The sequence below is a fragment of the Phocoena phocoena genome, chromosome 7 (genome assembly GCF_963924675.1).
Source record: "Phocoena phocoena chromosome 7, mPhoPho1.1, whole genome shotgun sequence".
NCBI lineage: Eukaryota > Metazoa > Chordata > Mammalia > Artiodactyla > Phocoenidae > Phocoena > Phocoena phocoena.
In genome coordinates this window covers 33,949,103-33,965,876 of record NC_089225.1, presented here as the reverse complement: position 1 = coordinate 33,965,876, position 16,774 = coordinate 33,949,103, and the positions used below count along the sequence as shown (strand labels likewise).

The following is a 16,774-nucleotide window of genomic DNA, read 5'->3' as shown; positions in this document are numbered from 1 at the left end:
GCTCTCTCCTTCTCTTTTCTAAAAGGACATCACTTTTTCCCTTGTACTGGTATAGCAATGTCAGGCATGTGGAGTGTGGGAAGAGAAGTTTTCAGACCGCCATCTCAAAGCAAAGAGTGGTCTGGACCCACCTAGACATAAATCTGCACAATTCTTAAAGACTCCATTTGCTGCGTTCAGATAGTAATTATAAAAATGTGACTTTCTAGGGCTTCCCTGGTGGCACAGCGGTTGAGAGTCTGCCTGCCGATGCAGGGGACACGGGTTCGTGCCCCGGAGCGGCTGGGCCCGTGAGCCATGGCCGCTGAGCCTGCGTGTCCAGAGCCTGTGCTCCGCAACGGGAGAGGCCACAGCAGTGAGAGGCCCGCGTACCGCAAAAAAAAAAAAAAAAAAAAAAAAAAAGGGACTGTCTATTATCTGGCTCTTTCTTTATATTCAGTTCCTGAGACTTAAAGCAGGCACCCACACCTGCCTGCTCTGGGTAAAAGCAGTTGACAAACAGGTAATGCCCTTCTGGATGCCAGCTACAGAGGGGAGTCCCGCAGACAAAAGAAAGCTCGGATGAATCATTCACCACATCCTGCCCGTCCCTGGAGGGTCCCTGGCACCAGGTGACCTTAGCTGGAAGACCCTGAGGTCCTACACTGAGTTGAAGGTAGACCCAGGCCCCTGATAACCTGAAGCCCCAGGGCCTGTGCTGGGGTAGAGCTGCACCCTTTCCTCTCCACTGCAGGTCCACACACACATGGCTGAGAGCCAGGCAGAAGCAGGGAGAACCCCAGGGCTGCCCCGGACGGAAGCCACCCCTGACACTAAGGACTCACTTCGTGTTTATTTCTGGTAGTGAGTGGAGTTTGAAGAGCTGCCTCCTCCCCCTCGGATGGCGTGGACGGCCGTTGGAGACGATGCTGGGTAGTGTCCAGGGCGGATGGGCTTGGCTGTATCCAACCGACAGAAAAGAGAGAAAAGACATTTGGAAAGGACTTAAACAGCCGTGCCGAGATACCTCCAGGTCACGTGCGAAAACCAAGAGGCACACTTTTTATCGACATTACAATTCGTATCAATCACCAGACCTTTCTGAAAGTGGGGCGTTTGCCCTCCAATTAGTACCGTTAGTTAATGCAAGGCACCCAATGTTTAGGGGACAGAGAGACCTTGTGTATCAATTATTCCAATTCTTATCAAGGAAAATTAGAAACAGAGCACTTTCAGTTTTATCTGAGACAGATCCGTGGGTCCCAATGGGTTCCGACAGTATCTCCCTGAAACTGGATGCAGAATTCTGTCTGTGATGCATTTTAGGGGGAGAGGGTTCACAGTTTTCAGTAAGATAGTCCAAGGGTATAAGACCCAATAAACGCAATGAACCACTAATGTAAGTTATGATCTTAAAACTAGAAACATGAAGTTGCTGGTTTACATAACATCTGCACAGCAATATCTGATGAGAAATAATATTACATGTTATTGGAGACGTTTCAATTTAAAAAATAAAAAGAAAAGAAAAGAAAAGAAAGAAAGAAAGAAGCGCTCTAGAGAACATCCTTAAATCCCTTCTACTCTCACAGCATTATCCCAAGAACTATGACTCAACAGGCCCACTCTCATTCTTTGCATGGGTCCGAATCCAGGTCTTGAAGGGGCTGGATGTCCAGGCCCCCTGCACTCACTGATGTCAGGCCTGGCTCTCTCCAGAGTATTTCCAAGGCTGCGCTTGCAAGCAGCTCTCCCTGAGGCTTCTGGCTACACGTAGCTCCTTCATGGTTCCGCCGGGTGCAGAACAGAAGGGGCCTTCGGGCTTTCCTGAGCAAGCCATATATCCCGGTATTCCAGAGAAAGTATACCTCTGTCTGTTTACAGCCAAACACCTCTGCCTGCAGCCAGGGCTGGCCGCCTTCTCTGCTCAGCTCAACAGCTTTGACGATCACAAGGTCCCCCAGAATTTCTCAGTGTAAAGAAGCGCACGCCTGGCCACCCCATCCTCCCAGCATGGACCCTGGGCGCCGGGAGGAGCCGGGCCGCCCCGCCCAGAGCTTCCAGCCAGAGGAGCCCTCGCCTTCTGTCAAGGGCCCGGGTGCGGGCACACGTACCGATCTGGGCCGAGTGGGCCCTCCTGGCCATGTTCTTGGCTCGCACAGCCTCCTTGATGCGGTCCACCTCCTGCTGGTAGCGCTTGCGGTCCCGCATGGCGTTCTCCTTGGCCTCCTTCAGTGCGCTCTCCAGTGCCTTGACGCGCTCGGCCGTGGCACGCAGGCGCTTCTCCAGCTTGGGCAGCTCACAGCGCAGGTCTGCGTTGTCCCGGACCAGCTGCGGCGGGAGGAGGAGGTGGGGAGTTACGGGGCGGGGGGGCTGGGCAGACGCACTGCAGGGGCTGAGAAGGTGACAGGAGAGCAGCTAGAACCACCACCCGCGCACCCCACCAGGGCCGTCTTGGAGAGTCCGTAAGACCATAAACGGTGGGACCAACGGGAATAAAAATCCCATACCCTGAGGCTCCAATTTGCCAAACACAGGATTCACGGGTACGAGAAAGCGGGGAGGGGTGTGCGATAGAATCAAAAGCCATTTCCAGCTGTAGGAAACTTTCAGGCGTGGGTGGGATTTACTGCCTCTTTTGTTTGAGGGGTGAGGGGGGGACTTGCCAGAGAAAATGGGCTACTTGGACATTCACATGTGAAAGGTAAGAAATGTGAAGCCAGTTCAGACAGGCTCAGTGAAAGGCATTCATGTTCTACAGCTCTCTGAAGGCCTCCTTCCAAGCCAGGACACACTGTCTACACCAGCACCGGGTTTGGACCCCACTTTGCAACATATCCAGAGGCTAACGGGTAACTCAGGGATACTGCTCATTCTTTCATTACCTAAGACGCTCAGTTAAGGAGGAGCAAGCTCGCCCTGGGTTAAGAATGGGCTCAAGAGCCATATCTGTTACTGCCTGGCCATCTGACCAGGTGTGAGTCACTCAACCGCTCTAAGTCTACAGGCTACATAAATAGGATCACTGTGGGAATCCAAATGGATCAGGAAAAGTTTTGAGAATCTTAAGTGCTAAACAAAGGTTGAACTACTTGCTGGGTCTACACCTGTTTTCTTTACTCCTGTGTCCCCCCCGCACCCAGCACCAGCTCCAGTGCCCAGCAGAGAGTAGGTTTTTAATAAATATTCATTGAATTCATGAATAAAATAATGAATGAATTTCAGAGCTCTATTTCAAGTTCCCCGGTAGTTTCTGCTTTTCTATTTCTCATCAACAATTTGCTTGAATGACTTCAACCATGTTGAATCTGTCATCCTCCCTTTGGGGAAAAATGCCATCATCAGTAATGTTGAAGAGGATGTAATAAGTCAAAGAGAAATAACATCCCCTGGGCCACGGGGTCCAAAATGTTGGACCATTTTTATCAGATCCCAAATCTTGAGGATTTAGGGAAAACCGTCATGAACCTTCCAGCATTTAAACAGAAAGGAGACAAATAACCTGCCTAAGTCACCGGTAGGTTTGGACACTGTCACTCTAGACAAACTCCAGGGTGTTGCAGGAACCTGAGAGGATGCCCAAGAAATAGGGCGACAGTGCAGAGAGGGAGCTGGTTCCGGCCCCAGTGCTCCCACGTGTGGGATGAAGCCAGTGGCTTCCTCGCCCAGTCTGTTTCCTCATCTATAAAAAGAGGGAGCCTGACCCAGCTCGGTGGCATCCACTTTGCATTCTGTGGAGTCTTTGGGTCCACAGAGGGTCCTGAAAAGCATCACGGGAGACACTGAGGCCAGCTGGGGTTGGAGGCTGGGATGGGAGGCAGGATGAAAAGACATGACTGAACACCCTGCTCCCCAAGCCCCAGAGAGCTCACACTCAATTCCTTATATTTGGCTTCCATCAGGAAAGTATTTTAGGACTTCCCTGGTGGTCCAGTGGTTAAGACTCTGCATTTCCACTGCAGGGGGTGCGGGTTCAATCCTTGGTTGGGGAACTAAGATCCTGTGTACCAGGCGGCACGACCAAAAAATAAAATTAAAAAAAAAAAAAAAAAAGGTATTTTCTATACAAGGGAAGTCGCTGAAGACTAAAAGAGTGCCAGGTCCCTTCCAGCACTGATGTTCCCTAGTGATGTACTGTCCTTTTACCTTCTGTATCAGAGTCGCCTCCCTCACTAGGGCCGAATCCAGCGGGGCTTCTCTCCAGGAGAGAAAGAGAAGCAGGAGGAAGATGACGCAACCCTCCTACCTGTTTGTGGACCTTAGTGAGCTGCTCCAGGTTATTCTCCAGGAAGGAAATTTTCTGCTTCTGGGCAGCACTGCCTCCTCCCTCGTCGCTGTCCAGCTCTACACTCTGCATCAACACCAAGGGGTCAGCGGGACAGGCCTCCACACTGCCCACCCCCAGTCCCAAGATCACGTGGATGAGCCATTCGAAAGAAAACCCCCAATCTTACTAAAGGTTATTCTGAAAGAGAAAATGAAGAGTGGTTCTAAAAGTTTAGACTCGACCTTCTTCCCAATTAATTTCCTTGATCGGTATCAAAAGTGTTCTTTCTTTGGACTGCTGACAAAAAAACTTCAAATCTTTTTTTGAGGGATTCAGCTCTCTTTGTGAAATATACCTCTCCTTTGCATGCAGGTAGAGGCTTTTCTTTTCAAAAGGAAGTGTTCCAAAACTCATTAAGAAGAACTAGTGTGAAAACATAAGCCCAACAGGACAGGAATAAAGACACAGATGTAGAGAATGGACTTGAGGACACAGGGAGGGGGAAGGGGAAGCTGGGATGAAGTGAAAGAGTGGCATGGACATATATACACTACCAAATGTAAAACAGATAGCTAGTGGGAAGCAGCCGCATAGCACAGGGAGATCAGCTCTGTGCTTTGTGACCACCTAGAGGGGCGGGGTAGAGAGGGTGGGAGGGAGGGAGATGCAAGAGGGAGGGGATATGGGGATATATGTATACGTATAGCTGATTCACTTTGTTATACAGCAGCGACTAACACAACAACGTAAAGCAATTATACTCCAATAAAGATGTTAAAAAAAGAAACAACATAAGCCCAAGACCCAAGTTTCATTTCAAACATCACACGTGAGATAACAAGTCATCAAGCTGTGGGAAAGTGTCTGTGGTCCCAACTGGGAGGTCTCAATGGCCTCTGCTTGTCCCTTCAGCTTCCAATTCCATGAAATTACTTAATGAATCCATCTCAGACAAGTCACGGCATCTGCTCGCTGTGCTGAATCAACTCTCGAAATTTATCAGGTCTTGAGATTGATAAAAACACTGTTCTCCCAGCACTGCCACACTGAGTGGCCAGATAAGTTGGGAAATACATGTAGAAACACATCCTGGAGTCCCAAAATGGCAAAGCACGCTTGCTTTGTCTCGTTAGAGAAGAGATCATCACCCTTCTCTTTCTGAGACGGGATGTCTATATGAGCATCTCAAACCTGTCTCTTTGATCTAAATCCGGGGTTCTCAAACCCAGAAGAGGATTTGTTAAAACTCAGATTGCTGGGCCCTACCCTCGTCTCTGAGTCAGTGGATCCAGGGTGGGTCTGAGAATTTGCACCTCTAGCAAGTTCCCAGGTGACGTTAGTGCTGCTAGCCAGGTGGCCACACTTTGAGAACCACTGGTCTAGGAATAGGCTCTTCCTAGAGAGTTTTATAATGTGAAGTCAGGGAAGTCTAATCTCAAGCTCTGCACCCTCCTCGGAGCACGTCCTCCCTCCAACTGAGCCTTTTTGGTTCTTGTCATAACCTCTCTAGTCTCTGTCTCCATCACCTCTGCTCTGGCCTCTCTCTCCTCCCTGGTCCAGGTCCTCCAGTCCTTTCTATTTTGGTGACGGTGATCACTACCTACCTGCCTGACCAGTGCCACCTTGAAACCTCCCATCATTCTCCACCCTCTTTCCTTGTTTTTATTTCCAGGCCTCCAAGCTCACTAGAATCGTGCTGTCAGGTGCCACGACAAATCCGTGCTCTGACCCTCAGCTGGACACTCCCACACTGCTCAGCATCCTTTTGTTCGTCCCCCACAGCTGCCTGAGCCGCCTCTAGTCTCTGTGGGCTTCCCATTCTCTTCCTTCTTCTCCACTGAGCACCTTCTTCTCCACATTAACTGAGAAGGTCCAAGTCTTCAGATGCATCTCTTCCCAGTGTCATATATTTCCCTACGAATGTCTCCATCTTGGCTTCTCCACGTCTCCTCTCTGGGAAAGTGGGCTCTTTCCATCTACCAAGCCTAATACATTCCCCTATACCATCAATTCTGTCTTCTCAGATCCGACTCCATCAGTCACCTCCTCTTTTTTTTTTTATAATATATTTCATCCCTTTTCCTTGGCTCCTTCACACAGACCCCCATGCACACACTTTTCTTAAATATACCCTCCGTCCATCCTGTCACACCTCTGGGCATGCCCACTGCCCCTCATCCATCACTTTCAAATATCTTTAAAGCATAGCCCCCTTGCTGTTCCCCCCCCCTCCCCCCTCCCAAAACCTCTGCTAGCTGCTCTGAGGGTTCACCGTTCAGTGACTCCCAAGATCACCGTCACTGTGTGTGGCACAAGGACCAAAGAAGCTCAGACTCTGGAGTCACACAGACCTGGATTACAATCCCATCTCTGGCTCTCCCCAGCTGCATGATCTCGGGAGGTCACGTAACCTCTGAGCCCACCTCCACAGCTGCAAAACAGAACACTAAGAACCACTTACATGGCTCCTGGGGAGAGCAAACAAGACGCCGGATGTTAAAGTGCTTCGTACACTCTGACCTGGCCCCTCATGGCCTCTTAACAAGCAAAGATGAGGCTCTAGCCCCTGACTTCCACGTTCCTGACATCGTTCACCAGGCTTCAGGGCCACGCTGTCTGATGAGACCCCTCTGGGTTTTCCCTGCAACACTCAGAGGTTTTCACACTGTGGCCAGATAAATATGTGTTCGTTTGAAAGGATATTGGGTTGGCCCAAAAAGTTCGCTCGGGTTTTTCCATAAAATGTTACGGGAAAAACCCTAACGAACTTCTCTGGCCAACCCAATAACTTCCTTGTACTAAGAAGGAAAAATCAGATGGAAAAATGTTCCCAAGTATTTTTCCCCCTCCAGCACATTCTTTGAATCACATTCTCTGGCACGAAGCAATTAATTTTTAAGCATAACCAGCCCCGATTTAAGCAAGTGATACTTCAACTGAAAATGATTCGTTCTGGCCAACTTTTCTTCTCAGTCCCATTCACACAAACTAGAACTCACTTTTTTAACCCGGGCGGTCAGATCCTGGACGAAGAGTTTACGGAGGTTGTGCAGAGTCTGTAGCTCTCGAGACTGGAAGAGAAGATTGTTAAAATGCCACTTAAATGAGGGAACACGCTGAATTTATGACACAGCTGGCACCAGACCATCAACCCCAGACATCTCCATAAAGCTCTGTAAGCCAACCATCGAGGCCATGGGGTTCACCACTTCCTCTGACCTGCCCACCACTCATATCCTCCCCCACCTGGCATCTTCCCACGGGCACCCCAAGGTTCAGAGACTGGGAACTCAAACAATGAAGTGTAAACTAGAACAAAGCCTGTTCATTTGCTGTGTTTTAAATAGAACCTTTTTTCCCCTTCAACCACAAAAATTCAAAAGTTTTCTCATAAAAATTCCTGGAGGGCTGTGTTGTACCAGAATGGACTCTTTTTTCCCTCTAACCTATTGTGTACATGTTATACAAAATGCTAACAAATTTAAATGAAAAGTTAGCCACCGTGTCTCTCACCCTAACTGACCGACATTTTTCATGTTTCCACACCCCTCTGGCCGTGGTCCATACGCTCCTTTGCTTTACATCACTGAGCTTATGGACTTTCCACCTGGGTGACCCTGGGCAACTTATCTAACCTTTCTGTGCCTCAGCTTTCTTATTTGTAACATGAGGATAAAAATAGTAGTTGCTCATAGTTGCTGTTATCAAGCTTCAGTGAGATGATCCTCATAAAACTCTTACAACCATTTCTGGCACATAGTAAGCATTCAATAAATATTCGCTAGTATTAATGTACTGATGCATCGGACTTGACAGACATTTCTTCATTAGACTTTTATTGCTTCCTTTGGTTGCTGTTATAACTTCCACGAAATTAACTTCTTGGGAGCATTTTTTTTCTTCATTTTGGAGTCTTTTCTACTAATGAACGCTTAGGAATTAGATTGCTAAGACAAAGGTCTAAGTCAAATCTGGTGACCTCTGTTTAACAAAATCAGAAAACCAAAATATTTCCTTCCATTTAAGTCTCTGTGTATTTACCACAGGACGTACGACTAGTTCCCTTCAAAATATTTTCCCATAAGGAGAGAAATACACTCGCGTTTGTTTTTTCAGTTTGTCTAAATTGACCTACTCTAACACAGAATGTCAAGGGATGGAGCTCACACAAGCTCACAGAAAAAAGGAAGAAACAGGCTCTAAAGCCATGGAAATAATAAGTTTCTTGAATAAAGGTTCTATGTTAATTTAAGGTCAAATTACTGGGTCCAATTCCATAATTGAGTTGAAATAAAAAGCACCTGAAGTCAATTGATTCCTCAGATGAGGCAAATTACTTTCTGCAGGAGGCCAAGCGGGCCTGCTGTTAGGAACGCCGTGCCTGCGGTGCGTGCCCAGAGCTGAGCCACTGGCTGGCAGGTCCGGGGGGGCTGCTCCGAGCTCTCAGTGATGTAGCTGTGCTGCCTGTGCCCCTGCCCGAGGGAGCTCGGCCTCGGCCCCCTGCTCTGCGAGCTCTCTCTCCCGCTTCAGGGATTTCATTACTGATTGAACTATAATCACAGTAAATACTTTCCATGAAAAATGCCACCACCCTGCAGGGACATGAGAAGAGAAGACCCGGGTGTCTTGTCAAAGGGCCAGGCGATTCTTCCAGGCCGAACACCAAATAATCCAGAGTCCGGAGTTTGGCGACTTTCTCTCATTACTGTTTGTTTTTAGGTAACTTCAAGGAACAGTTTAGGAGGGGCTGTTCAAGACCTTAGAACAGTTGACAAGTTGCACATGAATGCCTGCGTAACCCCATTTTGGCCTCCTGGGGCAATGAATTTTCCTCCATCGTATCCATTATCATTCCTTCACCCACCCCGATTCCCTTCCCTTGTGAAGTAAGTCACAAGCCTTTCCTGGCACGGACGCTGCCCTCTGTGTAAAAGCTCAGGGCTCAGCTTCCTGTCACAGGGGACAGCGAGGGTGTGACCAGAGAGGTGGGGACACAAGGCCCATCAACGCAGCAGGAGGAGAGGTCCAGCCCCAGAGCCCACACAAAGTGTCCTATTAAAGCCAGATCGCTTCCTGGGACCCCAGAGACGTCCCCACTGGCTGGTTGGCCTTTCCCAACATCGCCCCCTGGAGTGGGCTTCACAGACCCCAACCCCTGGGTGGCAGGTCCCACCCGGGCCCTGTCCAGACAGTCCAGGAGGCAGCGCAGGCCTAGGGCTAAAGGGGGCTCAGGAAGGGTCAGCCAAGGACAGCAGGCCTGCCCCTGAGGAACACTGACAGCTTGGGGAGGATGTGATGGAAGGATAAGTGAAAACACCCACGTCTGGAATGGCACAGACCGTGGGGTTCCAGTTTGGGAATTGAAAGCGTGTGTGTGCGTGATGTGTGTGGATGGGCAGTGAGGGCTGCAGAGGGAACGTGGGAGGCTGTGTTAGTGGGTCCGTCCACGTGTGAGGGACCAAGCGTGTTGTGTGAGCATGTATGTGTGGTAGGGGGGCCGGGGAGAATGGATGTGAGGGTGGGAACATAGGTGAGTGGGCTGGGTGGGGAGGCGGGGGAAGGAGAACCAGTGGAGGAGGCTAGTGAGGAAAATGTGTTGTTAAAAATGTATTCAGTGGACTTCCCTGGTGGCGCAGCGGTTAAGAATCTGCCTGCCAGTGCAGGGGACACGGGTTCAAGCCCTGGTCCGGGAAGATCCCACATGCCGTGGAGCAACTAGGTCTGTGAGCCACAACTACTGAGCCTGCACCCTAGAGCCTGTGTGCCACAACTGCTGAAGCCTGTGTGCCTGGAGCCCGTGTTCCGCAACAAGAGAGGCACTGCAACGAGAAGCCTGTGCACTGCGGCGAGGAGTGGCCCCCGCTCGCTGCAACTAGAGAAATCCGCGTGCAGCAACGAAGACCCAACACAGCCAAAAGTATAAATAAATAAATAAATAAACATGTATTCAGTGGACTTCCCTGAAGGTCCAGTGATTAGGGCTCCGTGCTTCCACTGCAGGGGGCATGGGTTCGATCCCTGGTCAGGGAACTAAGATACCACAAGCCGCTCAGTGAGGCCAAAACAAAACAAAACAAAACAAAACATTCAAAAGGGCAAAAGAACATGCTCATGAGTGAGTGTGAAAGACAGAAAGCTTGTGAGTCTGGGAGAGAGTCAGCACGTGGGGTGAGTGTGTGTGAGTGGACGTGAGGGAGGGTGTGAGAGTGAATGAGCAAAAGTGTGAGTGTGCCAGTGAGAAAGTGTGGATGGTCACTAATGAGTGTGAATGTGTGTGTCAGCATGTTATGGGGTGTGCTGGGTGAGTGTGTAAGAATTTGTGAGTGGATGAACACAGGCGTGAGACTGTGAATGTGAGGGCCTGTGGGTGTGAGCGTGTGTGAAGATGTGTGTGTGAGAAAGAATAAGTGATTGTGCCCGAGCGTGGGTGAGGCCGTGAGAGAGAGAGGGGTGAAGAGTGAGCTTCTGGGTGTGGGCATGGAAGGTGTGTGTGCTGCGTGAGTGTGCATGAAAGAGGGCGAGGGTGTAAAGGAAGAAAGGATACTGAAATACTGATCTCGGGCTGGTGGGAGTTTTAACGTGCAACATACTTCTGAATTGTTATAATTATCTATGATTATGGGTACCACTTCTCCAGGTGAACAGATGTGGAGGAAGCAACTTCATGGCTTCATTTCCATTTCCCCTCCAGCCGCCCTGTCCACCGTCTTCTCCAACAGGCTCAAAAGGCCCAACTTCCTGTGAACAGTCATCCTACTTCTGTCCTGAACGGCTTGTGCCCTCCGAGCCCACACCTGGCTTTGAGGAGCAGCTAACACTGGCCCAGCGGCCAGAGTGCAGCCTCGGGTCCAGCCCTGATCAACCACTTGCCTCCAGTCTAGGGTCACCGAGTTCTTGGATTCAGGCTCAGTCCCACATAAATTCCCATGACGTGGGAATGAAATCAAAATGCATGACTGTATCTAAACAACAGTTTCTCTCTGTTGTCATGTCATGTGAAATGACTCGACATGTTTTCACCAAGTTGAGACTATTTGGGGTGTCTGTCTTCAAACACAGGCTGCGTGGCATTTTGAAGGGCTCTTGAGAGCCCTCGGGGCCAGGCAGCTACCCCCCAGGGCAACTGAGACAGAAGTTGACCAGAGGAGACAAACCCAATGAAAGCACAGAGAAAACTAACCAGGATCTCAGATGGTGAGCCCTTCTTCCAAAGGGAAGTAGATCTGTCACTCTTCTGCCCCAAACCCTGCAGGTCCCAAGGCTCTACCTGGCCTGCACCTCCTCTGGCCTTGACCTCTCTGTGCCTACCTCCTGCCCTCCCCCCTTCTCTTGGTCACATACACATTGATCTCCCTGTTGTACCCCAACATGCCTGCCATGGGCTAACCTCAGGGCCTTGGCACTGGCTGTTGCCTCTCCTGGAAGGCTCCTCCCCCGGACATCCCCATGGCTCCTTCTTTTACCTGCTTCAAGTTCCTGCTCAAATGTCACCTCCCAGTGGGGCCACCCCAAACCAGTACCCCTGCACTTTCTATAACCATCTAATGGAGGTCATGATCTACATCCTTATTTCTCACTGTCTAGGTGAAAGACAGCTTCACAAGGGCCAGCATCTTAACTCTGTTTTGTACTGATGCAACTCAAGCACCTAAAAGCATGCCAGCCCTCAGTAGGTGATCAATAAATATCCATTGATTGTTGCATGGAAGTAAGTCACAACATACAGAGGTTGTAAAATTGCAGGCACTGATTTGAGTTTAAATCTCAGTCAGGGCTCCATGGTTACAGTCTTAAGGATGGATGGATGGATGGATGGATGGATGGATGGATGGATGGATGGTTAGTCACTCTGTTAAGACCAGGGGAATAAATTCTACAGCTTTCATGTTTCCATAGGAAGTTTTATGTTTAAAATGATATTCAAGAAAGGCATGGACAAATAAAATTTTAGAAGAAACAAATTCAAAAGATCATAAAGATCATAGTCTCTTTGAGACTAAAATGAGTTGGGAAACACGTCAACATACCACTGTCTCCTCCAGCCCTTTGAGGTCCTCTCTGGCTTGTTCTCTTTTATCATTGAGCAATCTAAAAAACAGAAAGGAACTGTGAACCACCAAAGGGGCATCAGAGATTCTCACAGATACCATTTGCATCTGCAGATAAGTCAACAAAACAAACCAACTCACCCAAATGGCCACGGTCTGTTTTTAAATTGGCCTGACCTAACCTGAATATTTGGGTATCTGAATCACCAAAGTAGACTTTTTAAGACTTTGCAGGGTGGTGGTGGGACTTCCCTGGCAGTCCAGTGGTTAAGACTCTGCGCTTCCACTGCAGGGGGCATGGGTCCGGTCCCTGGTCCCTGGTCAGGGAACTAAGATCCCGCGTGCCGTGCAGTTGGCAAAAAAAAAAAACTTCGAAAGGATGAGAGAAAACAGAGGAAATATTTAAAGCACACTCACAAGAGCTTTTCCAGTTTCATTTCTCTCTCTTGGTCCTCTATTTTCAGCTTGTTATAATCAGAACTGAGCTTCTCCTGTTCCAGTTGCAGTTTCTGATTCAAACTGAAATGGAGAGGAAAAAGCAATACATTCCACATCAGCCTGAAATTCTGAGTCATGCTGCTAAAGACGTGGTTCTGTTCTAACCCCATTAGCCCTATGCAATAAAGGCGGCAACTCTGGAAGATTTGGAGGGATCAGAGAACAACCTCACAGCTTCCTCCCTGCCCAAGTGAAAATGAAATTTCTGGGAACATCTAAGAGGCATGAAACATAAGGTTTTAATAATGTATTTATAGTTGGCTTGCGCAAGACCTTTGGGAGGGAAAATAATGAGATGGGAAAGGGGCCGATATTTTAAAACAGAAAAACAGAGCCCAGTAAGAATTCTGTTTTTCTGCCCTACAGATGGTACATACGCATTCCCAGAACCTTATTTGGCCACTTTGACCTTCCCTTCCTCTCTGGCCTGATGCTCCAAAAACATCCCCTAAATCCAAATCCCTAGCTGACACAGGGACAGTTCTGTTCTGTGAAGTCTTGGGGGCGAAAGGGGGCAGTGGGCAGAGAGGGGAAACACAAAGAAAGTCCAGGGGCTGTTGCAAAAAAGAAACTCACCATCCAGTTGGGGGTATTTGGTCACCATTTATATCAGCCCGGTCCTTATAAAACCTTTCCTACGGCCATGCCTACATGACTGTAGACAACAGATTATACACTCTCTGAAGGAAAACCCATGTGAAACGCAAAGGCCAAGGAAATGTCCCCACTTGTCAACTCACTCAGAGACCCTCCACCTCTCTCACCTTCCTTCCCTCCCCTCCCCTTCCAGGTGAACAATCTGAGGGTCATTCATCAACATAACAAATAAGAGTCACACTTAAAGGGGAAAGCTCGGCATAAGTGGGAGCACAGGGGTGGACCAAAAGAAGGGGAGAGGCGATGCTAAGTGCTTTCCTAGGTAGACTGTGCACAGAGCCCCATCACATCATTTACATTTTTGCTTTTAAAATGCAAATGTGCTGTGTGAGTAGCTCACAGGACATTGAGAGAGAATTAAACTCCAACTCCAGTTTGATTCTTGTTTAGCAGTGTGACCCTAAGTAAATCATTTAATCTTGCTTCCCATCTAGAAATGTTTCTTCATCTATAGAAACAGAGAGGAGGGAACCTTTAGTCTAGACCTGGGGTGGCGGGGAAGAGGAAGACAGGGGAGGAGGGTGTCAGTGGGTGGAAGTGTATTTCAATATAAGTGGTTTTCTTATGTCTTTAATTTGGGGCATTTAAACACAGCCTGGGGACTTGTGTTGATGAGGCGGGAAAGTGAGAGGAGTGGGGAGGGATAATTACTGAGCAGGGGGCTCTTCAGCAGCTACAACAGGAGAATGGCCTTGAGCCCAGCTGCAATGCCCTCGAGCACAGACAGACACACAACAGCACGGGTCCCTAAGGAGTGTGCCCCTGTGAGCAGGTGTCTCTGCGGCGTGCAGTGTTCAGGTATGTGTTGGGCTGAGACAGCGGAAGCTGACTGTCTTCTCAGAACCAATTCAGGGTTTTTGGGGGTCTCTTTCATCCTCTCATAGGAACAGCATCCCCACCTTCTGAGGTATGTGTCTGCCCAGCTGAATCACCAACGTGCCCCTGCTCCGCGGGGACCAGGCAGGGCAGCTGGACCCGCCTGCCACCTGCCCACCAGAGCCCCCGGAGGCTCGGCTCCAGGTGGGGAACAGACCGCAGAAGCATCACGTCCAGCTCGCTGAGGCACCAGGGCAGAGCCCAGGGTCCATGGGGCGGGGAAAGCAGAGACCTCCAGGCTGGCCCAGGGGCCGTGTCTGCCCCAACGCCCCACGAGCCCCCAGGCCAACTCACTCCCGAATCTCATCGATGATTTTCTGCTTCTCCTCGATTTCATCTCGGAGTCTGGACAGCTGCTTCTGATGAGCTTCCCGGTGGCTCTCCATCTGCTGCTCCAGCGCCTTCTGCAACCCAGGCCGGGAGAAATGTATCAGCCGCACGTTGGCTCTCAGCCGGCTCTGTGACAAAGCCCTTGTTCGCCATCTCCTACCCCATATCCCTCAGCTGTCAGATCCCCAAACCGGGGCCCTCAGAACCCACCATGCTTTACAGGGATAACAAAACTCAAGGATCTGTTAGAAAACTGAGTGGTCCCTACGGGCAAATTAGCCCATTCCATGAGTAAAGGGTCTCCCCCTGACCTTCTATAGCTCATCTGAGCCACACGGCTTCTCTTGCCAGGTCAGTCAGAGAGCACGGACCTCTTACCACCTGGGTGACCTCAGACAAGCCATGGAACCTGTGGGAGTTGCACTTCCTCACCGTAAAATGTAGATAATTTCCCGGCCCTGCCCACAGCATGGATTTACAGTGATAGTCAAAGGAGACCTTTCCACCAAAGTGATGCAGACCCAGGAGAGGGGTTTGCCTAAAGCTAATCAAAAGTTCCACATTTTCTCCTATTTCATTGTATCCACCTAAAAATCTTATTTCCCAATCATCTTTCCCGCTTTTCCTTTTCTGTTTAAGATGTGACCAAAAATAAAGATCTCTATGTTTAAGATGAAAACTCAAATTCGGGCTGTTTCGGGCGACCATTCATTCCTGCAGAAGTTCTGCCGAGTGGCCCCATGCAGTGACTGGAAGGTGTGCTCTCTCCTTCCTGGTCATGAACGGGAAGAGAAATGTACCAACACAACATAACTACTATCTACAGACACCTCGGGATTCCTGGACACCTCCACCTCCATCTCATTGCTAAGCCCAGCCACAGTCTGCGAGCAGCTCTGATGCCCAGCCCCAGTCCCAACCCGCCTCCCTCCTACCCTGCCACACACATCTCCGAAGGAGTTGGATTTTCCTAGATCAAGCAAATCCAGTCCAAACATGGGCTGGGCTTCTGGAAGGGGCTGCACACACACCTTCATTTCCTCAGCGTCCTGCAGCCGTGTCAGATGTTCCTTTTCTTTATCCTGGAAGCTGACTTCATGCATTTTTTCTGTTTTGAATTTTAAACGATGATTTAAGATTTAACTGGCAGGACTCACATCCAAAAGTAAAAATTAGAAAACGAAAAAAGAATGGGGTGAAACATCAGCTTATCTAACCAATTACAACCGTGGTATAAAGGAACGTGCCTCTGAAGGAGGACTCCTGGCTTTTTAAATCAAGGCTGATCTCTCCTGGGAGATTATCGAAGTCCTTCGGGGACAGTGGCCATTGGAGGGGAAGTGCTAACTTGGACTGGTTACGCTGCAGCTGACCTAGCTGTCACCTCACGCCTCGGAGGACTGGTTCCCCGCCAGGCCTGGTGAGCTACTCCTGGGCAGCACATGTAAACGTGCTTTGTCCATGATAATGCACTCTGCTGATATTAGTGGTGTTTGGATTCGCGCCACTATTAGAGTTTCGGAAAGAGCTGATTTACCTCCCATGGTATTCTCTAAGAATCTGGAGCAGGAAAACAACCTAAGGATAGGCACAAAGAAGACAGAAATATAAAATAACACTCTCCAGACTAAACAGGAAGGCCACGCCTCGTACTGGGGGCAGGGCTGTTATGTGGCACACCTCTGGGAGGGAGGGACCAGTCCCATCTTATTCTTGGTCAGTGGCCCTCCCTGAGCACAGCTGGCAATGCGCAGCCCAAGGTGGAGGGAGCAAAAGCATTTCGGACAGTGACATTCAAGTCATTAAGTGTTCTCTCTAGCCTGTTTCACTTTATTTCAGCTCTTCTTGCTTTGATTCCATTTCCACTCAGTGGCACCACTGCAGAAGCCATTTACCAGAGGGGAAAGTTCTTTTCCACGTCAAGTTTTGGGTGGAGCATTCTGTTCCTAACACCCCTTATGACATAAAGAAAACCTTACAAGGTCAAAGCGGGGGTGAGTGTGCTCTCTCTCATCGTTAATTTACTTTGGCATTTGAAGCAAAATGTATTTACTGGGCAAATGACTCTACAGCAATAAAGGACATTAAAAAGGATAGCATCATCGCCAATCCTATTAAC

At 49.2% G+C, this 16,774-nt stretch overlaps 1 protein-coding gene across 1 annotated transcript in view; it reads right to left on the bottom strand.

Annotated features, from left to right (window-relative positions):
* Window positions 1–831: 831 nt before the first annotated feature.
* The window catches only part of KIF5C (kinesin family member 5C), a 147,026-nt gene continuing 131,083 nt past the window's right edge, over window positions 832–16,774 (bottom strand). The window contains 8 exon segments of the mRNA XM_065881158.1: window positions 832–938; window positions 2,094–2,310; window positions 4,226–4,330; window positions 7,246–7,317; window positions 12,274–12,334; window positions 12,712–12,813; window positions 14,620–14,729; window positions 15,687–15,763. Of these exon segments, the coding sequence (XP_065737230.1) occupies window positions 832–938; window positions 2,094–2,310; window positions 4,226–4,330; window positions 7,246–7,317; window positions 12,274–12,334; window positions 12,712–12,813; window positions 14,620–14,729; window positions 15,687–15,763 (851 nt within the window).